The sequence below is a fragment of the Peromyscus californicus genome, unplaced genomic scaffold, assembly GCF_007827085.1.
Source record: "Peromyscus californicus insignis strain IS unplaced genomic scaffold, ASM782708v3 Scaffold_1__1_contigs__length_55948999, whole genome shotgun sequence".
Lineage (NCBI taxonomy): Eukaryota > Metazoa > Chordata > Mammalia > Rodentia > Cricetidae > Peromyscus > Peromyscus californicus.
In genome coordinates, this window is record NW_026294492.1 from 6,199,788 (window position 1) to 6,224,748 (window position 24,961).

Sequence of the window (24,961 nt, forward strand, 5' to 3'; positions counted from 1 at the left end):
CTCTGTGAGTTCGAGGCCAGCCTGGTCTACAAAGTGAGTTCCAGGAGAGGCTCCAAAGCTACACAGAGAAACCCTGTCTCGAAAAACCAAAGGGTTTTATTAAGGGACATTTAATCCCCTCGTACAGCAAGAGAGGGAGGGAGGGGGGCTGGTAACAGCAAACTGGGAAGTACCGCTGAATTAAACGAGTAACAAACTGTAAATAAAATCGTCAGGCCCTTTTTAAGGCTGAACCAAGCACCCTCAAAAGCAGGACCCTGACACAAGTCACTACTGCAGCTCTCAGAATGAACCCGAATGCACACGATTCACCTTGACAAAACTGTCCAAACGACACCAAGTCCTACTATATTTGAGAGTTCCGTCTCCAGGGAAACATCAAGTTTTCCCGTTTCCAGCAACACCACACAGCCTTCCCTCCTATGACTAAAAACGATCAAAACACACATACCTTATTGTTCTCATGGTCACCACTCACAGCTATGGGGTACATAACGTACTTTCCTCCCTGGTCCTCATTTGGAGCACATTCTGCTAGCCCATCAGGATCATGTTCTGCCCCAAAATTGTGTCCCAATTCATGAGTTGTAACCAGGTCAGCTTCCTTGAGAACCAGGCAAAGAAAACGTGTAACTATCAGCTACTTTTGCGGGTTGGGACAAGGCTACATTTGTCAGATCAAGTGGACGAACAATGACTCCTGTAAGTGACCACACCCACATACACCCATCATACACAGTTTTCGTGTGTGTGTGTGTGTGTGTGTGTGTGTGTGTGTGTGTGTGAAAGGGGGCGGGGAGGGAGGGAGAGAACACAGTAAATGTGTGAGTGAGGTCAGGGCTGTTTTATACAGCATCTTGACCTGCTAAGCCATCTCCCTGGCCCCAATAAATGTAATGGAGAGGGGATGGCTCAGTGGTTAAGAGTGCTTACTGCGCATTCAGAGTTCAGTTCCAACCACCTGTAATTCCAGTTTGATTCCAGGGGATCAAATATGCAGGCTCCTGCTTGCACATAAACTCACGATGGCCCATACATACACATATAAACAATAAATTAGTTAGTTAAAAAAACACAGTAAGAAGGATGGAACCTGAGAAAACACACCCAAAGCTGACTTCTGACTGCCACGTTCACAGATAGGGAGAGAGGAAAGGAAGGTGGGAAGCTGAACGCTTCCCCAAAACACCTGTATGATTTATTCTTCCATCTTTCAACAACAGTGGAAGTCGCCTCTCTATGCTTAAACCCAACCTTGCAGGGGTCAGCTCTCTCCCGCCTCCATGTGGGGACAAGCTTGGCAACAAGTAACTTTGCATCTCGACTGTCCCAATGCCTTTCCCATTTCTTGGGAGTTGAAAACAGTACAAAAAGGAACTCTATACTTACTTCTACTCCTTCAGGAGTAAGAGGACACAACCTTCCAGGTCAAAGATCAAGGGTAGAGGGCAACAGTGGACGGATGCCACAAAAAATTACATCAGTTTTTTAAAAAGCGAAATACTACAAGTATAGCTATACAGAAAGGGGCTAGCAACAAAAAGGCTACTGTAACCAAAGAAAGAAAAAAAGGCAGCACCAATGAAAGATTCAAAAGGGCCGAAGAGAAAGTTGAAGGTATCACACAGGAAACAAGAAAACAGGAGAAAGCATGAAGGAGCAACTGAGAGCCAGGCAGTGGTGGTGCACACCTTTAATCCCAGCACTTAGGAGGCAGAGGCAGGTGGATCTATGAGTTCAAGACCAGCCTGGTCTACAGAGTGAGTTACAGGACAGCCAGGGATATACAGAGAAACCCTGTCTCTCAAGACAGAGAGAGAGACAGAGACAGAGAACAGATCATTTATTCTAGGAGATCAAATATCTGGTCTAATTAATTAGTTCCCAAACAGAATAGACAAGATACCTGGGCCCACCTACTGTCCCAGCTAGCTACTCAGGAGGCTGAGGCAGAGGGGGGCTACACTGGCCCAGGAGGTTAAGGCCACTTGGGTAACACACACAGTGAAGGATGAAGAACACATACACAAAAGGTATCTAGGAAATAACTCATGCCTTGTTGATACATGCCTGCAATCCCAGCACCCGGGAGACTGATACAAGAGAATCTCAAATTCGTGAGACTCTGTCTCACCAAACAAAAAAGTAAACATTTTGCACAAAGACAAAGTATCTAGACTGAAGGGCCCACCTGCCCCCACAAAGGAGGGAAAAAAAAGAAAACGTTAAACCAATTTTAAAGAAGAAAAAAAGATTTATCTTAGTTATGTATGGAGCCTCTGTGTGGGTATGTGCAAATGAGTACAGTGCTCAGGGAGGCCAGAAGAGGGCGCTGGATCCCTGGTGCTGGGACTCAAACTCAGGTCCTCTGGAAGAGCAGGAAGCAGTCTTAACTGTTGAGCCAGCTTTCCAGCTCCACATAGTCAATTTTAAGCTCACAGTCAAAATACCGGTGTCTCAGATATTGATGTTTCCTACCAATACCTTCTCTCTCCTCCCCTCCCCCTCTCCTGCCCTTCTCTCTCTGTGTGTATTTGGCTTTTTTTTTTTTTTTTTTTTGGTTCGTATTTGGCTTTTTGAGACAGGGTCTCTCTACATAGATCTGGCTGTCCTGGAACTCACAATGTAGACTAGGCTGACCTCAAACTCAAGATCTACCTGCCTCTCCCTCCCAAATGCTCAGATTAAAGATGTCCACCACCATGCCCAGATCTCCCTTTAGAGTACCCTAATTCTGCTCTGGGCAGCAACATATTCAGTTATAATAGCTACCTTTCTGCCCTGGTGCTGTGGACATTCATGTGTCTAGGGAGGCATAACCAGAAACTGGCGGATGAGGCTTGTAGGAAAGCTTTGGTAGAAGCTCTAGTCTCTTTCTCCTCCTCTACAGGAGAGACAAGATCCACCTGTGCCTATGAGGCCGCAGCATGAGGACAGGGGCTTGTGCTCAGAAAGGCTAAAGGCAAGCCAGGGAGACCCAGACTGAGAGCATCTTTGAATGTCCAAGTGTAACCTGGGGAAGGCTATCTCAGGTAAGTAACTCAGAAAAATAAGCCCCTGTTTACGCCACTACTGCTTACTGTATTTTCTATTATTTGTAGCAAAGCATATTTGAACAGATATAACTACACAGGAACAAGGTTTTTGTTTTGTATTTTGAGACAGTCTCAGGTACCAAGCTGGCCTTGACTGCAGTATGAAGCCGAGGAAAATCTTGAAATGTTGATCCTCCACCTCTACCCACAAGGGCTGGGGTTGTAGGTGTGCATCTCCATCCCTGGTTTTATATGCTACACACTTGGCAAGCACTCTACTAACAGAGCTACATCTCCAGACCCCAAAACAAGAGATAAAAATTTCTTAGGAAAAAAAGGTCACAGACTGAGGCTAAGGTCTCATATTCTTCTTAATAGCACATGAATGCCAGTAGACAATGGAGCAATGCCTTCAAATTTGGAAGGACAGAACACACCCAGCCACACTGTCAATCAAGTATGATTACTTTTAAAAAGATATCAGTATAAATATGTAGCTCAGATTCTAACGCAAAGCACTCTTAATCTATCCTGTTCAAAGACAAGACACGAAAGCAGGCTGGAGAGCTGTCTCCGTGGTTAAAAGCATGTGCTGCTCTTCCAGAGGCTGCATGTTCAATTCCCAACACCGTGGTCAGATGGCTCACGGCCACCTATTTCAACTCCAGCAGATCCAACACTCTTCTGGCATCTAGAGGGACCCATAACGTACACACTTGCACATGGGCACTCACATGTGCGCACAACACACACACACACACACACACACACACACAAATGTAAAAACATTTTTTAAATAAAGTTCTTTTAAAAAAATCAAGGAACATACCTTTGTAAGGATGGTTTTACCATAATTTTTTGTACTAGTCAGACCACTATTCAAATAGATGTTTTTCTTCCCACCGGGGCTGTAGTAAGCTAAAGGAAAAAGAACACAGACAAAAACTGCCTCGTAAACACAGAACTGAAACATCACCCAATCGGCCTTCTCTTTCGCCTCCCAGTGCCATGACCGTGCCACACTCACCTTTTGGGCAAACCCCTCCGTGACTGTTGGCTCTGGGAGAACCCACGTAAGCTAATCCAAGAGTTCCCATGTCAAAGTCCTGGTACGTGAAAAGATGAGCCAGGCAGACTTTGGATGCTTCTTCGGCTATATCAAAGCTAAATTGCTTTAAAGAGAGAGTATTCTTCATTAGATTACCATTCTGCCAGGTTCGGGGTGCATGTTACAGAGCAGCTGCATGAAACCTGATCCTAATTAGTCTTATCAATAAAAACCGGGAGTCAAATATCAGGGTAATAACCCGAAAGATCAGAGGAGCAAAGGAGCAGCCACAGTGACTTCTTACCTCTCCAGATCCTCCGACCAAATGGGGGCGTGATCCTGTCTCCACCCGCCTTATATTCCTGTCTCCATCTCCCAATTGTGCTGGGATCAAAGGCGTGCACCACCACCTGGCCTCTATGGTTAACTAGTGGCTAGCTCCGCCCTCTGATCTCCAGGCCAGCTTTGTCAGAACACAAACAAAACATCACACCACAGCTGCAGCTCTGCACTAGCACCTACAATATGCCTTCCCTGGGGTTCACAGCCATGCAGCAGGTAAAGCACAGCGGTCATGGGGTGGTGGATAGCACTTAGGCACCTTTTCATCGACTCTGGATTCACTGCTCTTCCACACTGAGACCTAGTAAGGACCAGAACAGCCCAATTCCAGAGAGACTGCAGCCCCACGCTACAGCAGGTCAAAGTATTTCAATAGTTTAACACACTGTGCAGGGATTATTTTATTAATTATTTGGGCTGGTAAAGATTTTTATTTAAATTTTATAAATTACAATTATAAAAAATTATTTTAAAAATTTATAAATATAAGTTTATAGAAAAGCAGACATACTTATTTGTATGGTACAAACAAAAGATTTAAAGCCATCTAAAGAACACTGCAGATTCAATCCCCCAACCTCTACCCTGCCCCACACCCCACGGGCCTTACTTCAGTGTCTTTTATTTTTCTACCCTAACAATCCAAAAACTTTAAAAGCTAAAAAAGAAAAAAATCATGACTTTTGAAAATGTTTAAGGCCAGCCCTTGGGAGGCAGAGGCAGGTGTAAATCTGTAAGTTCAAGGCCAACTTGTGAGATCCTGTCTTAGCATATATACTCGCGCATTTAAAATAAAAGCTCAGAGAATCCCATGTACAGAATAACGGACAGCTAGCTGTCTGGGACCTTGACAGTCCCTTGGCAACAGGGGTGAGTGAGACTCCAGGACTTCTCTGGGGGCTAAGGGAAAAAAGATGGAAGGCGCACGTTTGGGCCCACAGGAAGCAGTGTGGTGGGTCAGCTGTCTCGGCAATCAGGAAGTCTGGCTACTCAGGCTTACCCCAATGACTAACCCAGGACAAGACATCTACACCCTGATGAATGGGCCCAGCTGTGGTCACCACAAAGCTCATATATTGATGTTCTAGCCCTGACTAACTCAGAACACAGCTGTATTGGGAGATAGGGCCTTTACAGAAGTGAGGTCCAGTGAGGACATATTCACAGGCCCTAATTACAGATGACCTGTTTCCTGGGGGCAGGTTTGTTCACTTGTTGCTTTGCAGTGCTGGAACCAAATGCAGGGCACAGGAATGCTAGCATGTGCCATACAAGGATTCATGTCCAGCATCACCCATGTCTTCAGGAGGATAAGGACACAGACATACACAGAGGGAGACAGCATGCTAAAGAGAGGCCTAAGCAGAAACCAATCCTGCCAATACCTCTAGCCTGTACTGCTGGCTTCCAGAACTAGGAGAAAATAAAGGCCAGAGGCTTAAGTCTCCCAGGCTGTGGTACTCTGTTAATGGGAGCTGGAGCTGAGTCCATTTGCTGAGACTTATCTCAAAAGCAACCATATGGAGCACTAGGGAGGCAGAGGCAGGCAGATCTCTCAGTTTGAGGCCAGCCTGGTCTACAGAGCAAGTTCCAGGTCAGGACTACACAGAGATACCTTGACTCAGAAAAACAAAAATCAAAAAATAAAACAAAACAAAATGATACTGTCTCAATCTCCCTCAGGGTGGCTGGCAGATCAAATTACATAAACCAGTATTATACAGACATAACATATAATGGGTCTCAATCTAGGGGAAAAATAATTAAAACAAACAAAAAAACCCTTTAATTCCATTCAAGATTGAAACTTAATTTTGGTCTTGTGGGTGCATAAGCAAAAAATCTGTATTAGCCTACCACCTGAACCAATACATTGTTGAAACTATGAGATTAAAAAACAACGTACCCAGCCGGGCGGTGGTGGCGCACGCCTTTAATCCCAGCACTCGGGAGGCAGAGCCAGGTGGATCTCTGTGAGTTCGAGGCCAGCCTGGGCTACCAAGTGAGTTCCAGGAAAAAGGCGCAAAGCTACACAGAGAAACCCTGTCTCGAAAAACCAAAAAAAAAAAAAAAAAAACAACGTACCCAAATGTTCCAAGCTGCTCAATCTGTAATAATTTGTTACAGCAGCAACAGAAAATTAACATACAATTTACAATAAAGCAGTAATGTGCAGTCAGACACTGGAATCATACAGCAGTCAGTATACTAAGGTAAGAATGCACACAAGGTGCTAACACTCTTCAAATTTATTACCAGAATGAAAATAAAATGTTTACATTTCTATAGATCTCAAGTCATACTTGTGCCGGCCAATACATGTTCACTTCTTTGGTAAGCACTGCTCTAAAAAACTTGTGGTTAAGCTTCAGAGAGACCTGAGTCACAGAGCAGTCAAAGTTTACGGGCTGCCTATTCATGCTGTTTCCCAGAGAAGACCCACTGTGCTGAATTAGTTACTCCAAGACAGGAAGGCTTCCCCCAGGCCCCTTCACTAGGACAGATACAGCCTCCCATTAGAAATTAAAAACTGCACAGCAGGGCCTACCTCCAGCAACATCTTCACATCCCAAGCATCTTTTTCTTCGTTTGGGTAACTTTTTGCCATATTGAAGTGCCTTTCACCAGGTTTTACCTCTTGTGGAGACTTAAGAATTCGAATCTATACTTAAGAGAGAACACACTTAGAACAATTCCAGAGCATCCTAAGACTTTCACTGCATTATTTCATCACTTCAAAAAAAGAGCACCTGGCCAGGCATGTGGCGCACACCTTTAGTCCCAGGACTCCAAAGGCAAAGGCAGGCAGATCTCTGAGTTGGAAGCTAGCTCAGTATACACAATGTGTTCCAGGACAAGCAGGGCTGTCTGGAGAGACCCTGCCTCAAAAAACCAAAACAAAGCCGGGCGGTGGTGGCGCACGCCTTTAATCCCAGCACTCGGGAGGCAGAGCCAGGCGGATCTCTGTGAGTTCGAGGCCAGCCTGGACTACCAAGTGAGTTCCAGGAAAGGCGCAAAGCTACACAGAGAGACCCTGTCTCGAAAAACCAAAAAAAAAACCAAAACAAAACCAAGACCAAAAACCCAGCACCTGAGCGCTGGAGAGACCTCAGCAGCTAAGAGCACTTGTTCTTACTCAGGACCCACATGCAAGTTCACAACCTCCTATAACTTTAAATATATTAAAAGAAAAAAAAGTTCTTAATTAAAAAAAAAAATCAGCATCTATGTAACCCTGGCACTTGGTAGGCTGAGATGGAGACAGGTCGGTCACTACTAGTTCAAGGGCAATCTGGGTTACATAGCCAAAGCCTATCTCAAAAAATAAACACACAAAGCCATACCCATGCACTCACAGACACATAGGTACACATGTATACACTCACATGCACAACAAGCACACACACACTCAACTATCTACTCCTATACAAAATGTTTAACAACCCAAATTCTTTAGTTCAAATATTCAAGGTCCAAAACAAACTGAAAATCATATGGCATAGAAAACACATGACAGTGAATTATTATGAAGTTAGAAATGCACTAAATCCTACATGTATTTAAAAAAGAGAACCTGGGTTATATGAGCCTAGGGTATTTATTACAATTATAATCAGTAATTTAAAAGTGAAAGATTGACATGAACATCACTTCTGTACCGTAAGTACAGGGCTATAAAAAAATCGGAGCTTCTCTTTGCATGCATGTTTAAGACAAATTCCCATTAAACCCACTAAGAAGAGGAAGAAAGGTTTGTGGTCCAGGACTTTGGGACAAGGACAGAAGGCGTGCTCGGCTCAGCAGTCTCTGGCCTCCCCTCTCTCTGCACCAACACTATGGTGAGCTTCCTGGGGACCTCAGAGTCAGTTCTGGTAAGAATCATCCAAAAGCCAGGACTCCACACCTAAATTACACCCTCCAGTTCATCTCCAAGGGATTAAAGAAGTTGGCATTCTGTTTCCTATATTGCTATGTCCTTCGATTGTTTCCAAGTTCCTAAGGCAAAAAGGAACTATTTTCTGATTCCCAAAACCCTGCACAGTTTTTATAGATCTTTGCATAAGCTTTTTTTTTTTTTTTTATAGTTTTATAGCTACACATAGCAGTGATTTTAAAACCAGTAAGTCTGCTTTACATTATCAATGAGGAATTCTATTCAACAAAGAGTAAAATAAAAAACCAAGAGGCCAAGAGTGTGCGCATGCCGCCAGTGTGTTGAGTACAGGCTTACTTGTGCACACCATCTGGAAGACAGGCCTGACTGACCTAGACTCAGTATGCAGACCAGGCTGCCTCTGCCTGCCAGGAACTAGAACTACAGGCACGTTCCACCATGTCAAGGTAAGTGATTTTTTTCCCTTTTGTAGATCGCCTTTTTGTTTTTCAAGACAGGGTTTCTGTGTAACCGCCCTGGCTGTCCTGGGACGCGCTATGTAGACTAGGCTGGTGGCCTCAAATTCACGGAGATCCATCTGCCTCTGCCTCCCGAGGGCTGGGATTTTAGGTGTGCGACATCACCACCCGGCTGTCTGCCTTTTTTTTTTTTTTTTTTTTTAAGTCTCTCAATTCTACACGCTACAACCTGCAAAACTATATGGTTTCATACAAAGAACCTGGAAACATTCATATCAAAATATGTATTTTTCCAAAGCAATACTCCATTTCCAAACCACCGAGGTCAGCTTTTGCTAAGAGTGAGTGTGATGGTTGGTGCAGTGTGATTAGTGCAGTACTGACGGCCACGCTGTGCCAGCCAAGGAGCTGGAGGAGAGATCTACTGCCTGGCACAAACCCCCGCCCCCCTTGCACTGTACTCTTGAGTATATTTCCTGACTATGGGTTCAAAATTGTAGAATTCTCCCCGCCCCCAAATACTTTCTACTTTCCATCAGAATCTCTCTTTTTAATTCTTCTCAGAGATACAGTGGGCACAAAATTAGAATATCCTGTTAGCCAGGCAGTGGTGGTGCACGCCTTTAATCCCAGCACTCAGGAGGCAGAGCCAGGCGGACCTCTGTGAGTTCGAGGCCAGCCTGGGCTACAGAGCGAGATCCAGGACAGGCACCAAAACTACACAGAGAAACCCTGTCTCGAAAAAAACAAAAAAACAAAACAAAAACAAAAAAAGAATATCCTATCATTGCTGGTTTGTGTACTACAATTCTAACTAGAGACTGAAGCATAATCAGAGGAAAAGAAACACTACAGGAAATGAAAGCGCTATCATTAACAGATGAGGATGTAACAGCATTAACAGGTTTCATTCCTAAAACAACCCTCAAGAGAGAAACTTTATCATCTAGGACTGCATACCAAAAATTCAACACAATGTATCATTTAAAAAGATCACAAATGAGAATATTTGTGATTAATGTTAAGGTAAGTTTAGGGTTTTGGAAAAAAATAAAAATATTTACTCTGTAGAAGCTCATGGATCAACACAAGGCCTACTATTGATAAATACCTGTTCTATCTGTATTCCATAACCTTTAAACCCCGCATTATCCCACGAAGTGTTCCGGTATATGTCATCAACTCGGTCAATTAGCTCTATCTGTGAATATAAAAGATGAAGTTATGTAGAACTCTACCACTCATTACAATGTAATAACATCTCCTGGAATAAACATCTAATGGAGAAAACTGCAAGACTGATTGTGAAAACCTGCATCAAAAAACTAATCTTAGCCGGGAGGTGGTGGCGCACGCCTTTAATCCCAGCACTCGGGAGGCAGAGTTCGAGGCCAGCCTGGACTACCAAGTGAGTTCCAGGAAAAGGCGCAAAGCTACACAGAGAAACCCTGTCTCGAAAAATCAAAAAAAAAAAAAAAACAAAACTAATCTTTATCACTAATGGGTCTATCAGAGAAAAGACCCCTAGAGCCAAACTTAAACCACTGCTACAAGAACGGCACTGTCTATGCAACCTCAGGCTTTTTAAATACGCCGTCCGAGTCAACTATAGAAAATTTATCAGAAAATCTAAGAAGTAACCAGTCTCTATGTCAGGAGTGCCTTAAATGTGGCCCTAAAACAGGTAAAATGGTGATATTGCTTTTTTCCCCCATTTTTTTGGTGTGTGGGGGGATACATGTATATGTATACATGTCTTCTGTGTGAATGGGCACGTGTGTGTGTGTGTGTGTGTGTGTGTGTGTACACACACACTTATGTGCACATGATAGAGGCAGAACATAATCAGTACACCAGAAATTATTTAAAAAAATGAACCACGTATCTTTTCTCAAAAAGGAACATTTATCTATTCAAAAAATGGTTAACAGGTTTGTTTCAGCTATGAAGAAACTGTTCTTTGCTTTAAGTAGCAGTGAGAAATGCACTGTGGAAAAGTTGACCTCAGGGCTGCAGAGATGGCTCAAGCGGTTAAGAGCACTGGCTGCTCTTCCAAAGGACCCAGGTTCAATTCCCAGCACCCACACGGTAGCTCACAACTGTCTATAACTCCAGTTCTGGGGATCTGACACCCTCATACAGACATACATACAAGCAAAACCCCAAAGTACATAAAATAAATAAATCTTTTAAAACAAAAAGAAAATGTTGACCCCATACTGGGCAATGGCAGTACACACCTTTAATCCCAGCACTCGGGAGGCAGAGGCAGGCAGATCTCTCAGAGATCAAGACCAGCATGGTCTCCAGAGTTCTAGGACAGCCAGAGCTACACAGAGAAACCTTGTCTTAAAAACCAAAAAAAAGAGAGGACCTCGCAGGCTGCTCACATTCACAGGATCCGACACGAAGAAAAGAAACACAGGGAGTCCTTGTATTAACACAAACCCAGATGAGAATTCTTCAAGAAAGACTCTTCTTAGGAACAAGAATCAATGACTCCCACGCTTTTCCTAACAAATTCGCCCATGCAGCATGGGGAAAGGAAAGGCGGCTGAGGGAGGTTGGAATGAAATGGAGAGAATGGGAAGGAGGCACTCAGAAAGCCGTCTCTGCTGCACTGGGCTGCTGGGTCATGAATAGCTCCATTCTCTTTTATTCCCTCAATGACAACATTTTCATGAGTGCCAAGTTACCAAAGATAAATGGGGTCATGCTGAGAAAAAAAAAGTCCTGGAAAAAAATCATCTGCTTGACTTTAAAAATTTCATAGCTGATGCTAAAAGTTCCATGTCAGGCTGGGGATCCAGCTCAGTGCAAGAGCCCTTGCTTAGCAGGCACAAAAAGTAATCGAGTATTAACACCTCTTTCATCTGTCTTTCCTACCTCTGCCCTAGGGCTAACTATGGCCATGAATGTCTCACTATTCCATATACTATCCCAAGACTGTCTCTGTAACTGACAGTGACAAAACCTCTGGAATATAGATACATAAAATACACAAAGTTCATACACTTACCTATTTCTTTATCTGAAGTATAAATCTATGCATGTGATACTAACATTTGTAAAGAGCTCGCTTGTATAAAGGGACTACATTATAAACTTTCCCCTAATTTAGTCTGTAGAAAAGTCTAATATACAGAAAATAGTAATTTTAAAGCAAAATGCATTCTCATAATCCTGAAACTATAGTTTCTATATAGAAATGTAAGATCCAGGGCTGGAGAGATGGCTCAGAGGTTAAGAGCACTGGCTGTTCTTCCAGAGGTCCTGAGTTCAATTCCCAGCAACCACATGGTGGCTCACAACCATCTGAAATGAGATTTGGCACCCTCTTCTGGCCTGCAAGCATGCATGTAGGCAGAACACTGTATACATAATAAATAAATAAATCTTAAAAAAAAAAAGGAAATGTAAGATCCTAGTACATGTTCTCCAAGTAGCAGAAAGGAAGTAACAGTGTCTGGAGCAGGCCTGCTTTCAGTTGTAAATGACTGCAGTCTCTCCTAACAGAATGAATTCACCGCACGAATGGCTTGCTGAACCCGCTGTGTTCATCAAATACTTACTAAGTAGTTGGTGGTGGTGCTCTCCTCTCCTCGGCCCATGTACTTATAGAATCGATGATCTGCTACCACCAGTAACTTACAAGTGTTCTTCAAGGGGTCAGGCTCAGCTCGTCTCTTCACTCGCCGAACAAACTCTAATATGAATTTGTATGCACTATTAAATTAAAATTCACCAGAACAGGGAGGGGTTTATAGTAACACTTAGTTCTATTCTGTTTCTGAAACAAACATTATTTAAGTTCAGTATCGTTAAAGGTAGCTTTTTCTTTTCCGAGGGAGGAGTGGAAACAGGATCTCACACAGCCTTGGCTGATCTTGGATTCACTATGTAGCCAAGGATGACCTTCAACTCCTAATCCTCCTGCCTCCACCTTCCAAGTACTGGGATAATAGCCATGCACATCATATCTGTCCTTAATGGTATGTTGAATAATAATAATAATAATAATAATAATAATAATAATAATAATAATAATAATATTTGGAAAAAGACAGAAAAGTAAAAAGTAACATAAGGTTTAAAATTGCTGAATTTAGCCGGGCGGTGGTGGCGCACGCCTTTAATCCCAGCACTCGGGAGGCAGAGCCAGGCGGATCTCTGTGAGTTCGAGGCCAGTCTGGGCTACCAAGTGAGTTCCAGGACAGGCGCAAAGCTACACAGAGAACCCTGTCTCGAAAAACCAAAAAAAAAAAAAAAAAAAAAAAAATTGCTGAATTTAAAACCAAGGGGACTTGGGATATGTAAGACCCTAGTTCAAACCCCACCACCACACAAGGAAAAGATTTTCACAAATGTTTAATACAGTAAACTAATCATTACTAGGCAATGAAGCTACAGGTCATTTTCTTCTAGAACTCCATGAATTAATCAAAAGGTAAAAAGGTCTAGGTAACCACACATTAAAACTAAGTCACACGGAGCCAGGTGTGATGGCACAAGTCTGTAATCCCAGCACTTAGGAAGCTGAGGCAAGGGGATGGCCATGGTGAGCTGGAGAGCAAACCTAGTTTATAAATCACAAACATTAAGCAGCCCTGGGTGTTTAGAGATGACTCTACCAGCATCAGTACAAGGCTGCAATCTTCTCAGCTCCCGATACAAGCAGGTCTGTCTACTGTTTACTCACAAGCACAGATTTATAGAGTGTGTAGATGCACACACACCTCCATCTGATTACCTGTCACAGACATACTCATGTACAGTGGTTTGTCAACTTGACACAGCTGGGGAGTCATGGGAAGAGGGAACCTCAACTGAGAAATACCTCCATTTGACTGGCAAGTCTGCTGAGCAGTTTCTTGATTAATGATTTATATGGAAGCCTGTGTGAGTGGTAGCACCCCTGAGCAGGCGGTCTTGGGTTGTATAAAAAAACAAGCTAAAGCCAGGCATAGTAGTGCTAGCCTTTAATCCCAGTACTCAAGAGACAGAGACAGGAGGATCCCTAAATTCAAGGCCTGGTCTACAGAGCGAGTTCCAGGACAGCCAGGGCTGCACAGAGAAACCATCTTGAAAAACAAACGTCCAAACAAACAAGTTGGGGGAACCATGAGGCACTAACCAGTAAGTCGCAATCGTCCATGGTCTCTGCTTCAGTTCCTGCCTTAAGTTCCTGCCTTCCCTTTATAATGGACTGTAAACTTTAAGACAAAATAAAACCTCTCCTCCACAAGCTGCTTTTGTTCATGGTGCTTCTCACAGGAATAGAAGGCACACTAAGACATTCAGACTTGTCACTCTGACAGCCTCGCCTTTTTAAGTACATAAGTAATTATGTACATACACAGTTACAAATGTATCCTTATAGTAGAAATTTTAAGATTAGTCTGTTAATAAAACATTTTTTTATCAAATAATCTATTGTTAAGAATGTATTTATCAGGTGGTGGTGCACGTCTTTAATCCCAGCACTTAGGAGGCAGAGCCAGGAGGATCTCTATGAGTTCAAGGCCAGCCTGATCTATAGAGGGAGTTCCAGGACAGCCAGGGCTACACAGAGAAATCCTGTCTCAAAAATAAGCAACCAACCAACCAATCAACAAAATGAAGACAGAAGAGCACCCCCTCCAAGTTTCTTTTGTTTTTACTGACCCCAAATAGATGTGTTCATGATTGATAGCCTCTGTGTATTTCAAACACCACAAAACTATTTTCCCACCCAATTAATCTCTTACAAGCGCTAAAGACTCCTTTTCAAAAACAGTACTTTGACATTTCTGAAGGACTACCAGTAAAGAACTTAGATTATTTCACTGTCTCTTTCCTCAGGATCTTTTAAGACAATTATTGCTTTACCTATTTTTTCTAGTGTTTTCAACTATGACATAACAGAAAAAGAATTAAAAGTTTCTGTAACAAAACTGTATTTTCACACCAAACATTAGAGTTACTTTATAATCATTCTATATTTATCAATTAACATATATCACTGTTGGAAACTGCTGTGATGTGCTTATGTCATATCCGAAATATATTTTCAAGTCTTACCTTCAGATGGCTCTCTGTCTATGAGCCCTTTTGGAAGCAACTCTTCACTATCCGCCTTTAAATAGCCACACACTTTTGGAGATTGCAGACGTGAAACATCCTTGATATCTTCAGACTTATACACTAACATTCTTTTATCTTTAGTATCATTAACAAACCTCCAAAGCGGCTAAAAAGGAAAACATATGATGAAATAGAAAACAAGAACTTCGAAACATTAAATTCTCAAAACACTCTTTGTTTTTGGGCAACATTGTTTCTTAAAGAATTACTTGCTTTATCTTATAGTTTCTATGCTGCAAATAAATTCAATTATTTAGTATTTTATGCACATTTCTGTACAAGCCCGTAAAGAATAAAAAATGTTTTATCCTTTTCCATAAATCATTCCATTTTAAATATTTCTGTAATTCCTACTCTACTCCAGCATTGTTACAGGTAGTCACACTGGAGTGATGTCTGGGGACGTTCCTATGCATATGGTGTTTACACGCCATTCCTTTAACATCCAGGCAGTCAACATCTTTTCACCATGATAGCTTTTACACACACAAAAGCCTTGTTATAGGAGACGACGGAAAGCTCTTAACAGTGTGCTAAAAGCGTCGATTAGTGTCAGGGAAAGCAGGCTTTTGTTTGTTTTCATCTGCAGTTTCAACCCCCAGCACAAGATCTAAATGATGCTGGAAGACTCCACATTTAAAACATGGCTCCACCACATGCATATAACTCTGAAGGTACATAAGTAAGAGGGCTGTTTCCATTTTACAAAACTCAGTTTTCTGTAAACATACTGGTCTCAGCTGTGAAGAATGTAAAAAGGGTTTTAAACACAGACATAAAGATATGCACGTATAGGAAAATGAATGAGTAGGACACCACTTCATGCGCATTAGGACGGCTGTCATCAGACACAGTCTGGTGAGGCTGGAGAGAAACGCAGCCTCACACATGCTTCTGAGAATGCCCAAGCCCTAACACAGGCAGAACGGCCTCCTACAGAGCCACACAGGAGACTCAACCTCAGAAACAAAACAAAGCAACACAACGAGAACCTTCTTAGACTGGTCACCCAGACCACCCCAATTCAATACACACCCAAAAGTGTGTTCAAGGCTGTTCATTCTGGAACCTTCTATTTCAAGAAATTAAAGCACAATTAATGATCATCATCAGAGGACTGGCTAAACCACCAGGGAGCCGTCACTAAAAAACCTTCATTCTGCAGGAAGAACAGTCTGGATAGCCACATAGTACACACATGCATACAGAAAAAGAACTAGAAAAATATTCTCAAAACGTATGGTTCAGGGGCTGGAGAGGTGGCTCAGTGGTTAAGAGCACTGGCTGCTCTTCCAGTAGACCTGGGTTCAATTCCCAACACCCACATGATGGCTCACAACTGTCTGTAACTCCAAGATCTGATACCCTCACACAGACACACATGCAGTCAATACACCAGTGCACACACAGTAAAGATGAACAAGTCACTTTTTTTTTTTTTTTTTTTTTTTTTTTTTTTTTTTTTTTTTTGGTTTTTCGAGACAGGGTTTCTCTGTGTAGCTTTGCGCCTTTCCTGGATCTCACTCTGTAGTCCAGGCTGGCCTCGAACTCACAGAGATCCGCCTGGCTCTGCCTCCCGAGTGCTGGGATTAAAGGCGTGCGCCACCACCGCCCGGCACAAGTCACTTTTTAATGTGTGGTCCAGGTATACGCACAATGGTAAAGCACTCAGCTAGAATGAAGACGCCCTGGGCTCCGTTACTAGCACCCCCACCAAGGCATGGTGGTGTAACTGCAGCACTCAGGATTATGTATTTAGGTTTCTTAAAGCACTCTGGGTCTCCCTACGTAGCGCAAACTGGCTCAGAGCTCACTATGTAGCCCAGGCTGGCCTTGAGCTTACAGTGATTCCTCCTGCCTCTGCCTTCCCAAGTGCTACACAGAAAACTCATGGCAATCCTCCTGCCTGAGCCTCCCAAGTGGAATAACATATGTGACCCACCATACTTAACTTGCCTTAACATCTTAAAACAACCAAGATGTGTTACGGAATATTTATTCAGCCAGGCAAAGATGTGTTACCTTTGTTTATGCTGCATTTGTTGAGGATGGAAGGATGTGTGTTTAATTATGTAAAGATGTGTTCCATCTGTTTCACTTGGCCTGCCTAAGGCACCTGATTGGTCTGATAAAAAGCTGAATGGCCAATAGCTAGGCAGAGAAAGGATAGGCAGGCTGGTGAGCAGAGAGAATAAAAAGGAGGAGAACTCTAGAGAAGAGAGCAAAGAGTGAGAACAGGAGAAGGAGAGGAGGACACCTAGCCAGCCACAGAGTAAGAAGGAAAGAAAGATATATAAACAAAGAAAGGTTAAAAAGCCTGGAGGTAAAATGTAGTTAATGAGAAACAAGCCAAGCTAAATCCAGGCTTTCATTAGTAAGAGTAAGTCTCCATGTACTTATTTGGGAGCTGGTTGGTGGCCCCCAAAGAGTAAAAAACCAACTACAAGGAAGCTTTTTAAAAATCATAGAGACAAAGTAAGAAAGACAAGGCAGGAACAGAGGCAAAAGGACCAGGAGTTCAAGGCCAACCTCAGCTACATAGCCAGTTAGAAGCCAGCATGGGCTACGAGGGACCCTCTCCCCAACCCATCCCCAAACACAGCCCTCTTCCATGTAGACTTACCTCCACGTTATACTCTGCCCCATCCATGTTGATTCTCACTGTAACATCACCATCGCCTATGTGGGCTAGAACCCTAGAGTCAGGCTCACCTTGGGGGAAAAAGAAGGTATTTTTATTATCAAAAATATCTGTAACAGAGCCAAGTGGTGGTGTTGCACGCCTTTAATCCCAGCACTTGGGAGGCAGAGGCAGGCAGATCTCTGAGTTAAGAGGCCAGCCTGGTCTACAGAGCAAATTCCAGGACAACCAGGGCTACACAGAAAAGCCCTGCCTCAAAAACAAACAACAACTACTAAGGAAAACAGGAAGCCCACGTTAGACTATATAGATCCCAACAGTAAGCTGGAGCTTTCCCCACCATTTCCCCCTTTTCCCCGTTTACTCTATGCGCATGGGTGTTTTGCTTGGCTGCCGTCTGCGCCTGCAGCACCCTCAGAGTGCTGTACCAACAGAAGAGTGTTGTATCCCCAGGAACTGGAGGCTGAAAGCCTCCATGTGGGTGCTTGGAATAGAACCCGAGTCCTCTGGAAGAGCAGCCAGTGCTCTTAACCATTGAGCCACCTCTCCAGCCCATTTCCTTCTTGTCGCAGAGGAAAGTAGGGCTTCACACTCTCAGGAGACGGATGCAGGACAGGATGACTGCACTTGAGACCAGCTAGGGAGGGAGGGAGGGAGGGAGGGAGGGAGGGAAGGAGGGAGGGAAGCTCGCTAAACGACAAGCTAAATAATACCGTCCCTCCTATCAGACAGAATGTTTCTGCTCCAAAACATATATAGCTCAAATAAAAACACATAGCATGCTATCACACCTCTTTCCTTACCTAGCCACAAAAGAAAAGAAAAGAGAGAGAGAAAGAAAGAGAGAGAGAGAGAGAGAGAGAGAGCGCCTTTGTAAGTAAGCTAAGGCTGGAGCCCTGTGACGGTTGAAATCTAAAAATGCCCCTGGACTTGTGTGTTCAAAGCTGAGTTACCAGTGAGATTTTTGAAGGTGGTTAGACTATTAGATCCTAACTTCATCAAGGGACTGATCCGGTGGGGACTGATCCATAACTGCGTGGACTAATTAGGAGGTGGAATCTCCTTGGAAACAGTCAGTCACGGGGGACTGCCTTGAAGGACTGTCATGTCCCATGCCTCCTTTCTCTGTTTCCTGCACTTCCCGGTGCCATGAAGTGAGCTGCCTCTTCCACCACAGGCTTCTGCCGCCACGATGGTCTGTCTCCCCTCAGGTCCAAAGCCTCGTGAACCAAAACCCTGTCAAGCATGCACTGCGGCCAGCCACTCCTTCCTCCTGCTCCCGTCAGGAGCTCCACCACCACAGAGAGTGACGAGCACAGGACCCAGCAGCCCGGGGACTCACCGACCACGTGCCCGCTGAAGAAGTCCTGCCATTTCACACTGTACTCGCTTTCCTTGTTCCCATCCACCACGACGACTCTGAAGTTCTGCGAAAAGCGTTCAGTACTTGATGTCAGGTATAATTTAAAATGCCTGAAGAGAGAATGCATTCACACAGACATAAACTAGAGGCCTAATCTTCATTTCACGCTTTAAGATCTAGAAGAGACACGACGACGAATACACTTCTACCAAGGTAGAACCACTAACGTTTTCTCAACATTTGTAACGTGTGCTCTCTTCGGCGGCACATACACTTTGTAAAATCAGAATGATGCAGAGGATTAGCATGGCCCCTGCACAAGGATGATACACAAATTTGTGAAGCATTCTATAGTCTTCCTCAAGAAAAAAAAAAGATTTACTCCATTATTCTGTGTGTCTGTGTGGGCCTGTACAAGGGGGTGAGTGCCCAGGGAGGCCAGAGAGAGTGTGGGACCCCTTGAAGCTGGAGTCCAGGTGCTTGTCAGCATGGGTGCTGGGAAGTCCAGTCTCCCGCAAAAGCAGCAAGCGTTTTAACCTCCAAGTCGTCTCTGCAGACCCACAGGAGCTAACACCTTACTAGGTACACAGAGCATTACTTCTCCTAGAGAGACAAATGGACTAACTGGTTCAATTATAAACTCAGCCAACAAAAGAAACTGATTTTCTTCCTTTCTTTTCTGAGACAGCGTTTCTCTGTGTAGCCCTGGCTGTCCTAGAACTCAGAGATCTGCCTGCCTCTGCCTGCCGAGTGCTGGGGTTAGACATGTACCACCACTGCCCGGCTAAAGAAACGAATTTTAAAATGGTTTTAAGGGGGGCGGGTAGGGGCTGGCAGGAGAGCTCACAGGTCTGTGTGATCTACATGATGGAGGAGACACCAACTCTCTCAAGGTGTCCTCTGACCGCCACATGTATTTCATGGCACATGTGTACATACATACACATACAGACAGACAGACAGACAGAAACAAACTACAAAGGGGACCTTGACTGCTTCAGAGTTCTACCCGACTGTTTTCCTGGAGCACTGAGACCCATTTGAAAGGACTGGATTTGAGGCAGCTTTTCCGTGACTTTAGAATGGGTATTTATTTATGTGTATCAACGAGGAAACGCAGCTCAGAAGGCTAAGGTTCTGTTTAGCACTGTGTGAGCACGGGCAGTCTGCAGCCAGGCAGTAGTGGTTTCACCTCAGCATAGCTCTCTAGGGTCACCAAACGGTCCCTGCCACCATTCTGAAGGCTGCTTGAGACTCAGACACCTGCTGTCTAATTTTTCCCAAGTATTATGTAGTCCATTTTTGCAAAAAGTACTGTTACATTAAGGGCATTTATGTATCCTGGTTAAAAATAAACCTTCACACCGGGCGGTGGTGGAGCATGCCTTTAATCCCAGCACTGGGGAGGCAGAGCCAGGTGGATCTCTGTGAGTTCGAGGCCAGCCTGGGCTACAGAGTGAGTTCCAGGAAAGGCGCAAAGCTACACAGAGAAACCCCGTCTCGAAAAAAAAAAAACAAAAAAAAACAAAAAACAAAAAAACCTTCAAATTCTGTATAGTCAAAAAAAAAAAAAGGGAGGGTGGAAGAAAAGGAAGAAAGGAAAGAAGGAAGAAACTCGTGAATTCCTAGGGAATGAGGGTAAAGATTATGCATTTATCTTTGCTGGAAACCGATTAATACGGAAACACACGTGGACAGTTAAAGTTGAAGTTAGGCGTCCTGCTTATCTCAGAAATCCACTACTAAAGATGATGTTATAGGCCATTAATTTTATCTACCTGCTCTTAAGATAATCTGTGTTCTCTCTACTTCATAAAAGCGGAGCTGGGCTCGGCACTCACACACTCACCGTGACACAGCCGGTCAACTGTGAAAGTGAACAGTGGATCTGTAGTCCCTGCTTCTAGCCACCCAGCTGGCATCCTATGGAGGACTCGTCCTACTGTGTAAAGTTCCCAAATGCTGCTTCTGTGTTTATTCAAGAGAGCCCGTGGTTTTTCTCTCCTCAGTAGAACCCACTTGAAAACCAGTAATGCTTAATTACTACTAGGGGACCAGGTACCAAGTGCAGGTATTAGAACACATACACTCCAGTTCTTTATACGGTTTACTACTTTAAAGCATTCTCATTCTGAAGTAAAAACTGGGGGTGGTGAGCCAGACTTTATTAATATTTAGAGACCTTTCAATGTGCCCACTAATACCCAAGGCAAAGCAGGATATGTTATTCATCTCAACCATAGGAACAAATTTTGTCAGCTATGGTGTTGAAAATATGAAATGTTACTTCCCTGTGGGTCTGCATAAATCTCTTAACTGCCAGGAAGAAACCCAGACTGGGACTGTCTCCAGAGCAACAAGTATTTTTAAGTTCTTGAGCATACAAGGTAATTTTAGTTTTACTTATATATTTTTTGACGGTAAGAGAGAGACACAATACATCATTTCATAAAACCTTGGCTCATTTCCTGGGCTATCCAGAAGTGTGTCCTCCTACATTACTCATTATCATTAATGTTCTTTCCACTTTAGAAAGGCACCCTATTACAAATGCCCTATTCAGTGTTCCAGCTCTCCTGAGCTGTAATAGTGTTGGATGTTCTTCCTAGGAAAGTCCCAGGAACTGCATTCTGGGTTTTCTGCACTAAGTCTGCTGTCGGGACTGGGGAGATCGGCTCAGTGGGGAAAGCATTTGCCATGAAGTGGAAGGTGAGGGCTTTGATCTCCACATACCTGCAGCACCATGCACACATCCACACTCATATACATGAACACACACAAGTTTTATAAAAAACGAATCTGTCATGTGGTTAAATATGTTATAAGCCCAAGTAGTGATGACATTTGTTTTTTAAAGTTTCTGATCATAGCACTGCGCTTTATAAAACCTTCAGACCGGATGTCAGTTAAAACAATTGTTTGCAGCCTTTCCATGACTTTAGAATGGGTATTTATTTATGTGTATCAACAAGGAAACACAACTCAGAAGGCAAATTTGAAATAAGCTTCCTTTTTCATAAACTACCACTCATGCTGAAATCCTTCAACGTTCATTTCCTGCTCTTCAACCTCTAACAGCCACACCCAAATCTAATACAGTCTGGGTTAAATTCTTCTGTCTCCCACTGCTTTTAAAACGAGAGCCTTCTCATCTGCTGTCACCACCAGTAACAGTGGTTTCTCAAAGGCCAGGCCGGCCATCGCCTGTACTGACCATGCTAGCTTACCAAGATCTGACTGTGTAAGGGTTGGGTACCACAGTAGGAAAGGGCGGACAGCACGGACTGGGAATCTGAAAACCTTGGCTCAGATCCCACCTCTACTGTTACTATGTGACCTTGACTTTAATCTCTGAACCTAAGCATTCATCTACAAACGAAAAAATACAGAAGACTTAACTCAACAGTCTGAAGGCTAAGTGAGAGACTAATTTAAAGAAATGATACATTTCCATAAATTGTTAGATGCAATTCCTAATAAACAAGATCAAAACAGTAAATTAATAAAAAAAAGTCTTTGCTTCTTTGTAAACAGGGATGGATATTAACACTTTCTTCCTTCTGTTTTTTTGAGACAGGGTTTCTCAGTGTAGCCCTGGCTGCCTTGGAACTCCTGTGCCCCAACTGTAGACAGATCTGCCTGCCTCTACCTCCCAGCTGGAATTAAAGGAGTGCACCACCACGCACAGCTTATGTTAATGGCATCTGTGAACAGTCACAGAAGCAGCTGACCATGTCATCCTCACGACTCCACAGGCTGCTTCAGAGCTATGGAAGAGAGAAACATCAATTTTCAGTTCTTGTTTTGTACCTCCTCCCTTTCCCCTACACACTACACACACTTCTACCACTTTTTTTTTTTTTTTTTTTTTTAGGTTTTTCGAGACAGGGTTTCTCTGTGCAGCTTTGCGCCTTTCCTGGATCTCGCTCTCTAGACCAGGCTGGCCTCGAACTCACAAAGATCCGCCTGCCTCTGCCTCCCAAGTGCTGGGATTAAAGGCGTGCGCCACCACCGCCCGGCTCTACCACATTTCTTTATTGAGTGTGTGTTATGTGTGTGGGCACACAAGCCCAGACACACACGTGGAGGGAATCTCCTCCCACACAGGTCTAGGAGGTGGAGCTCAGGTTGTGAGCAGTCACACTTACACTGAGACATCTCCCTTCCCACCCACTCCTCAGCAAACTTCCTACCAGTGCTGCAGAAATAACTCTTAATTCTGGAGTCCCAGCTGTGGGACAAACAGCTATCTATTGTGGGCATGCCACCCAACGTCTACGAGCCATAGATGTGCGCCTTTAAAAGCAAACAACAGGAAGAGGATGGTGAGAACGAGAGAAAACTTACGTCAAGTGCCTGATAAACAATACACTCAATTCTGAGACTGGCTGGAACCTAGACAGCCAATATTATACTATCTGTAATCAGTATTGTACTATTTGTACATAAATTCTAAGTTACTAAAAATAACATATAGACATGGCAATAATTAGAAAAAATAAAATATTATTAAAAACTTCTTGCCGGGCAGTGGTGGCGCACACCTGTAATCCCAGCACTCGGGAGGCAGAGGCAGGCGGATCTCTGTGAGTTCGAGGCCAGCCTGTCTACAGAGCGAGATCCAGGACAGGCTCCAAAGCTACACAGAAACCCTGTCTTGAAAAACCAAAAAAAAACAAAAAACAAAAAAAAAACTTCTTGCACAAAATATCAATAATATGCCAACAACTGACCAACTTACTTAATGTCCTAAGCATTACTACAATTCAGCATTCAAAAGAACAAATAGAAAAAAATTATGAAAGCATAATTCACAGAAAACCAGCAAAATGTTTCACTTGAAATGTAAATCAAAACAACTCTGAGATATCTGCCCTTGGAGAAAATGAAAGCTAAATGCTGGTAGAAACCCAATGCACTAGGATGGGGACACAGGGTATCTGGCGGAGTGCTGGCCTGGCTGGCACAAGGCCCTGGGTTCCCCAGCACCACACAGAATAAGATGCGGAGGAGGCACACGCCTGTAATCCTAGCACCCAAGAAGCAGAATTCTGCGAGTTCAAGGTCAGTGTGATCTACACAGTGAGTTCCTGCCCAGCCAGAGCAACACACCAAGACCTTCTCACAAAAATAAATAATCGGATTAAATTTAAACACTTATATTTCAGGGAGTAATGACAAGACAAATTCTGTACATGTTTCTATCAGATGAAAATTAGTCTGTGGTTGGTTGAACTCACCAACATAGTGAGGGAATGGTAGCTATGCATATATACTTTAATCTATGTGCAAAAAAATGCACTGAAGAGGCATCGAGATGGCTCAGGGGGCAAAGGCTCTTGCTGCCAAGCCTAATGGCCCCAATTTGATCACTGGAACACACACAGTGGAAGGTAAGAGCCAACTCCTACAGGTTGTCCTGATCTCTACACATGTGCTGTAGCATGAGCATCCCCCATTGACAATAAATAAATAAAATGCTAAAAAGTATCTTAATGCACTGAAATTTTTAGAAGTTTACAAACAAGAAACCTCTTTGAATCTAGGAAACTCAGTTAGAAAATGAAAATTTAATATACTCCCTGCAAGGTTTTTTTTGTTTTGTTTTGTTTTGTTACATGGGGGGATACTGGGGATAAACACAGGACCTTGTGTGTGTTAGACAAGCACTTTACAACTAAACTATATCCCTGTTTCCCTGGGACAATTTGGTTCTTAAATCAGATGCGCGTATTACTTAATAGGCACTTAGGAATCTTTGCATTTCAGTTGGGCCCACAAGTACTCTATTCCCAGGAAGAACAAAATCTCACAGGACAGATGCCCACCCTCCAATTGTTCTCCCAGATGAGAACAATAACCAAGCACTGCCCGGTAAGGATCAGAGTACTGATAAGCAATAAGGACTTCTTGGGACCACCCCAATGGACCAGAACTGAGACGATGACAGGAGAATGACATCTTGACCAGTACTGCTGAATCCTAAGCATCTCTTTCCCATGACCCAGTTTTTTCTCTGCTTAGACGTAAACCTCATGGCGGAACCGAGAAGATGA

General features: G+C 43.5%; 1 protein-coding gene and 1 non-coding gene across 4 annotated transcripts in view; one reads left to right on the forward strand and one right to left on the reverse strand.

Annotated features, from left to right (window-relative positions):
• The window catches only part of Adam17 (ADAM metallopeptidase domain 17), a 48,286-nt gene that overhangs the window by 11,475 nt on the left and 11,850 nt on the right, over positions 1-24,961 (reverse strand). The window contains exons 3-11 of one of the 3 annotated variants that reach the window (XM_052745814.1): positions 18,885-19,015; positions 17,525-17,613; positions 14,839-15,007; positions 12,351-12,484; positions 9,890-9,979; positions 6,974-7,087; positions 4,063-4,207; positions 3,865-3,953; positions 452-604 (exon numbers count right to left, since the gene is read on the reverse strand). In XM_052745814.1, coding sequence (XP_052601774.1) covers positions 452-604; positions 3,865-3,953; positions 4,063-4,207; positions 6,974-7,087; positions 9,890-9,979; positions 12,351-12,484; positions 14,839-15,007; positions 17,525-17,613; positions 18,885-19,015 — 1,114 coding nt within the window. Of the gene's footprint in view, positions 1-451; positions 605-3,864; positions 3,954-4,062; positions 4,208-6,973; positions 7,093-9,889; positions 9,980-12,350; positions 12,485-14,838; positions 15,008-17,524; positions 17,614-18,884; positions 19,016-24,961 lie in introns of those variants that run through there. The other 2 variants (XM_052745816.1, XM_052745817.1) reach the window with 2 other exon arrangements.
• LOC128116127 (U6 spliceosomal RNA) lies at positions 19,153-19,263 on the forward strand. The gene has a single exon (XR_008220386.1). It is a non-coding gene; the product is annotated as a U6 spliceosomal RNA (small nuclear RNA).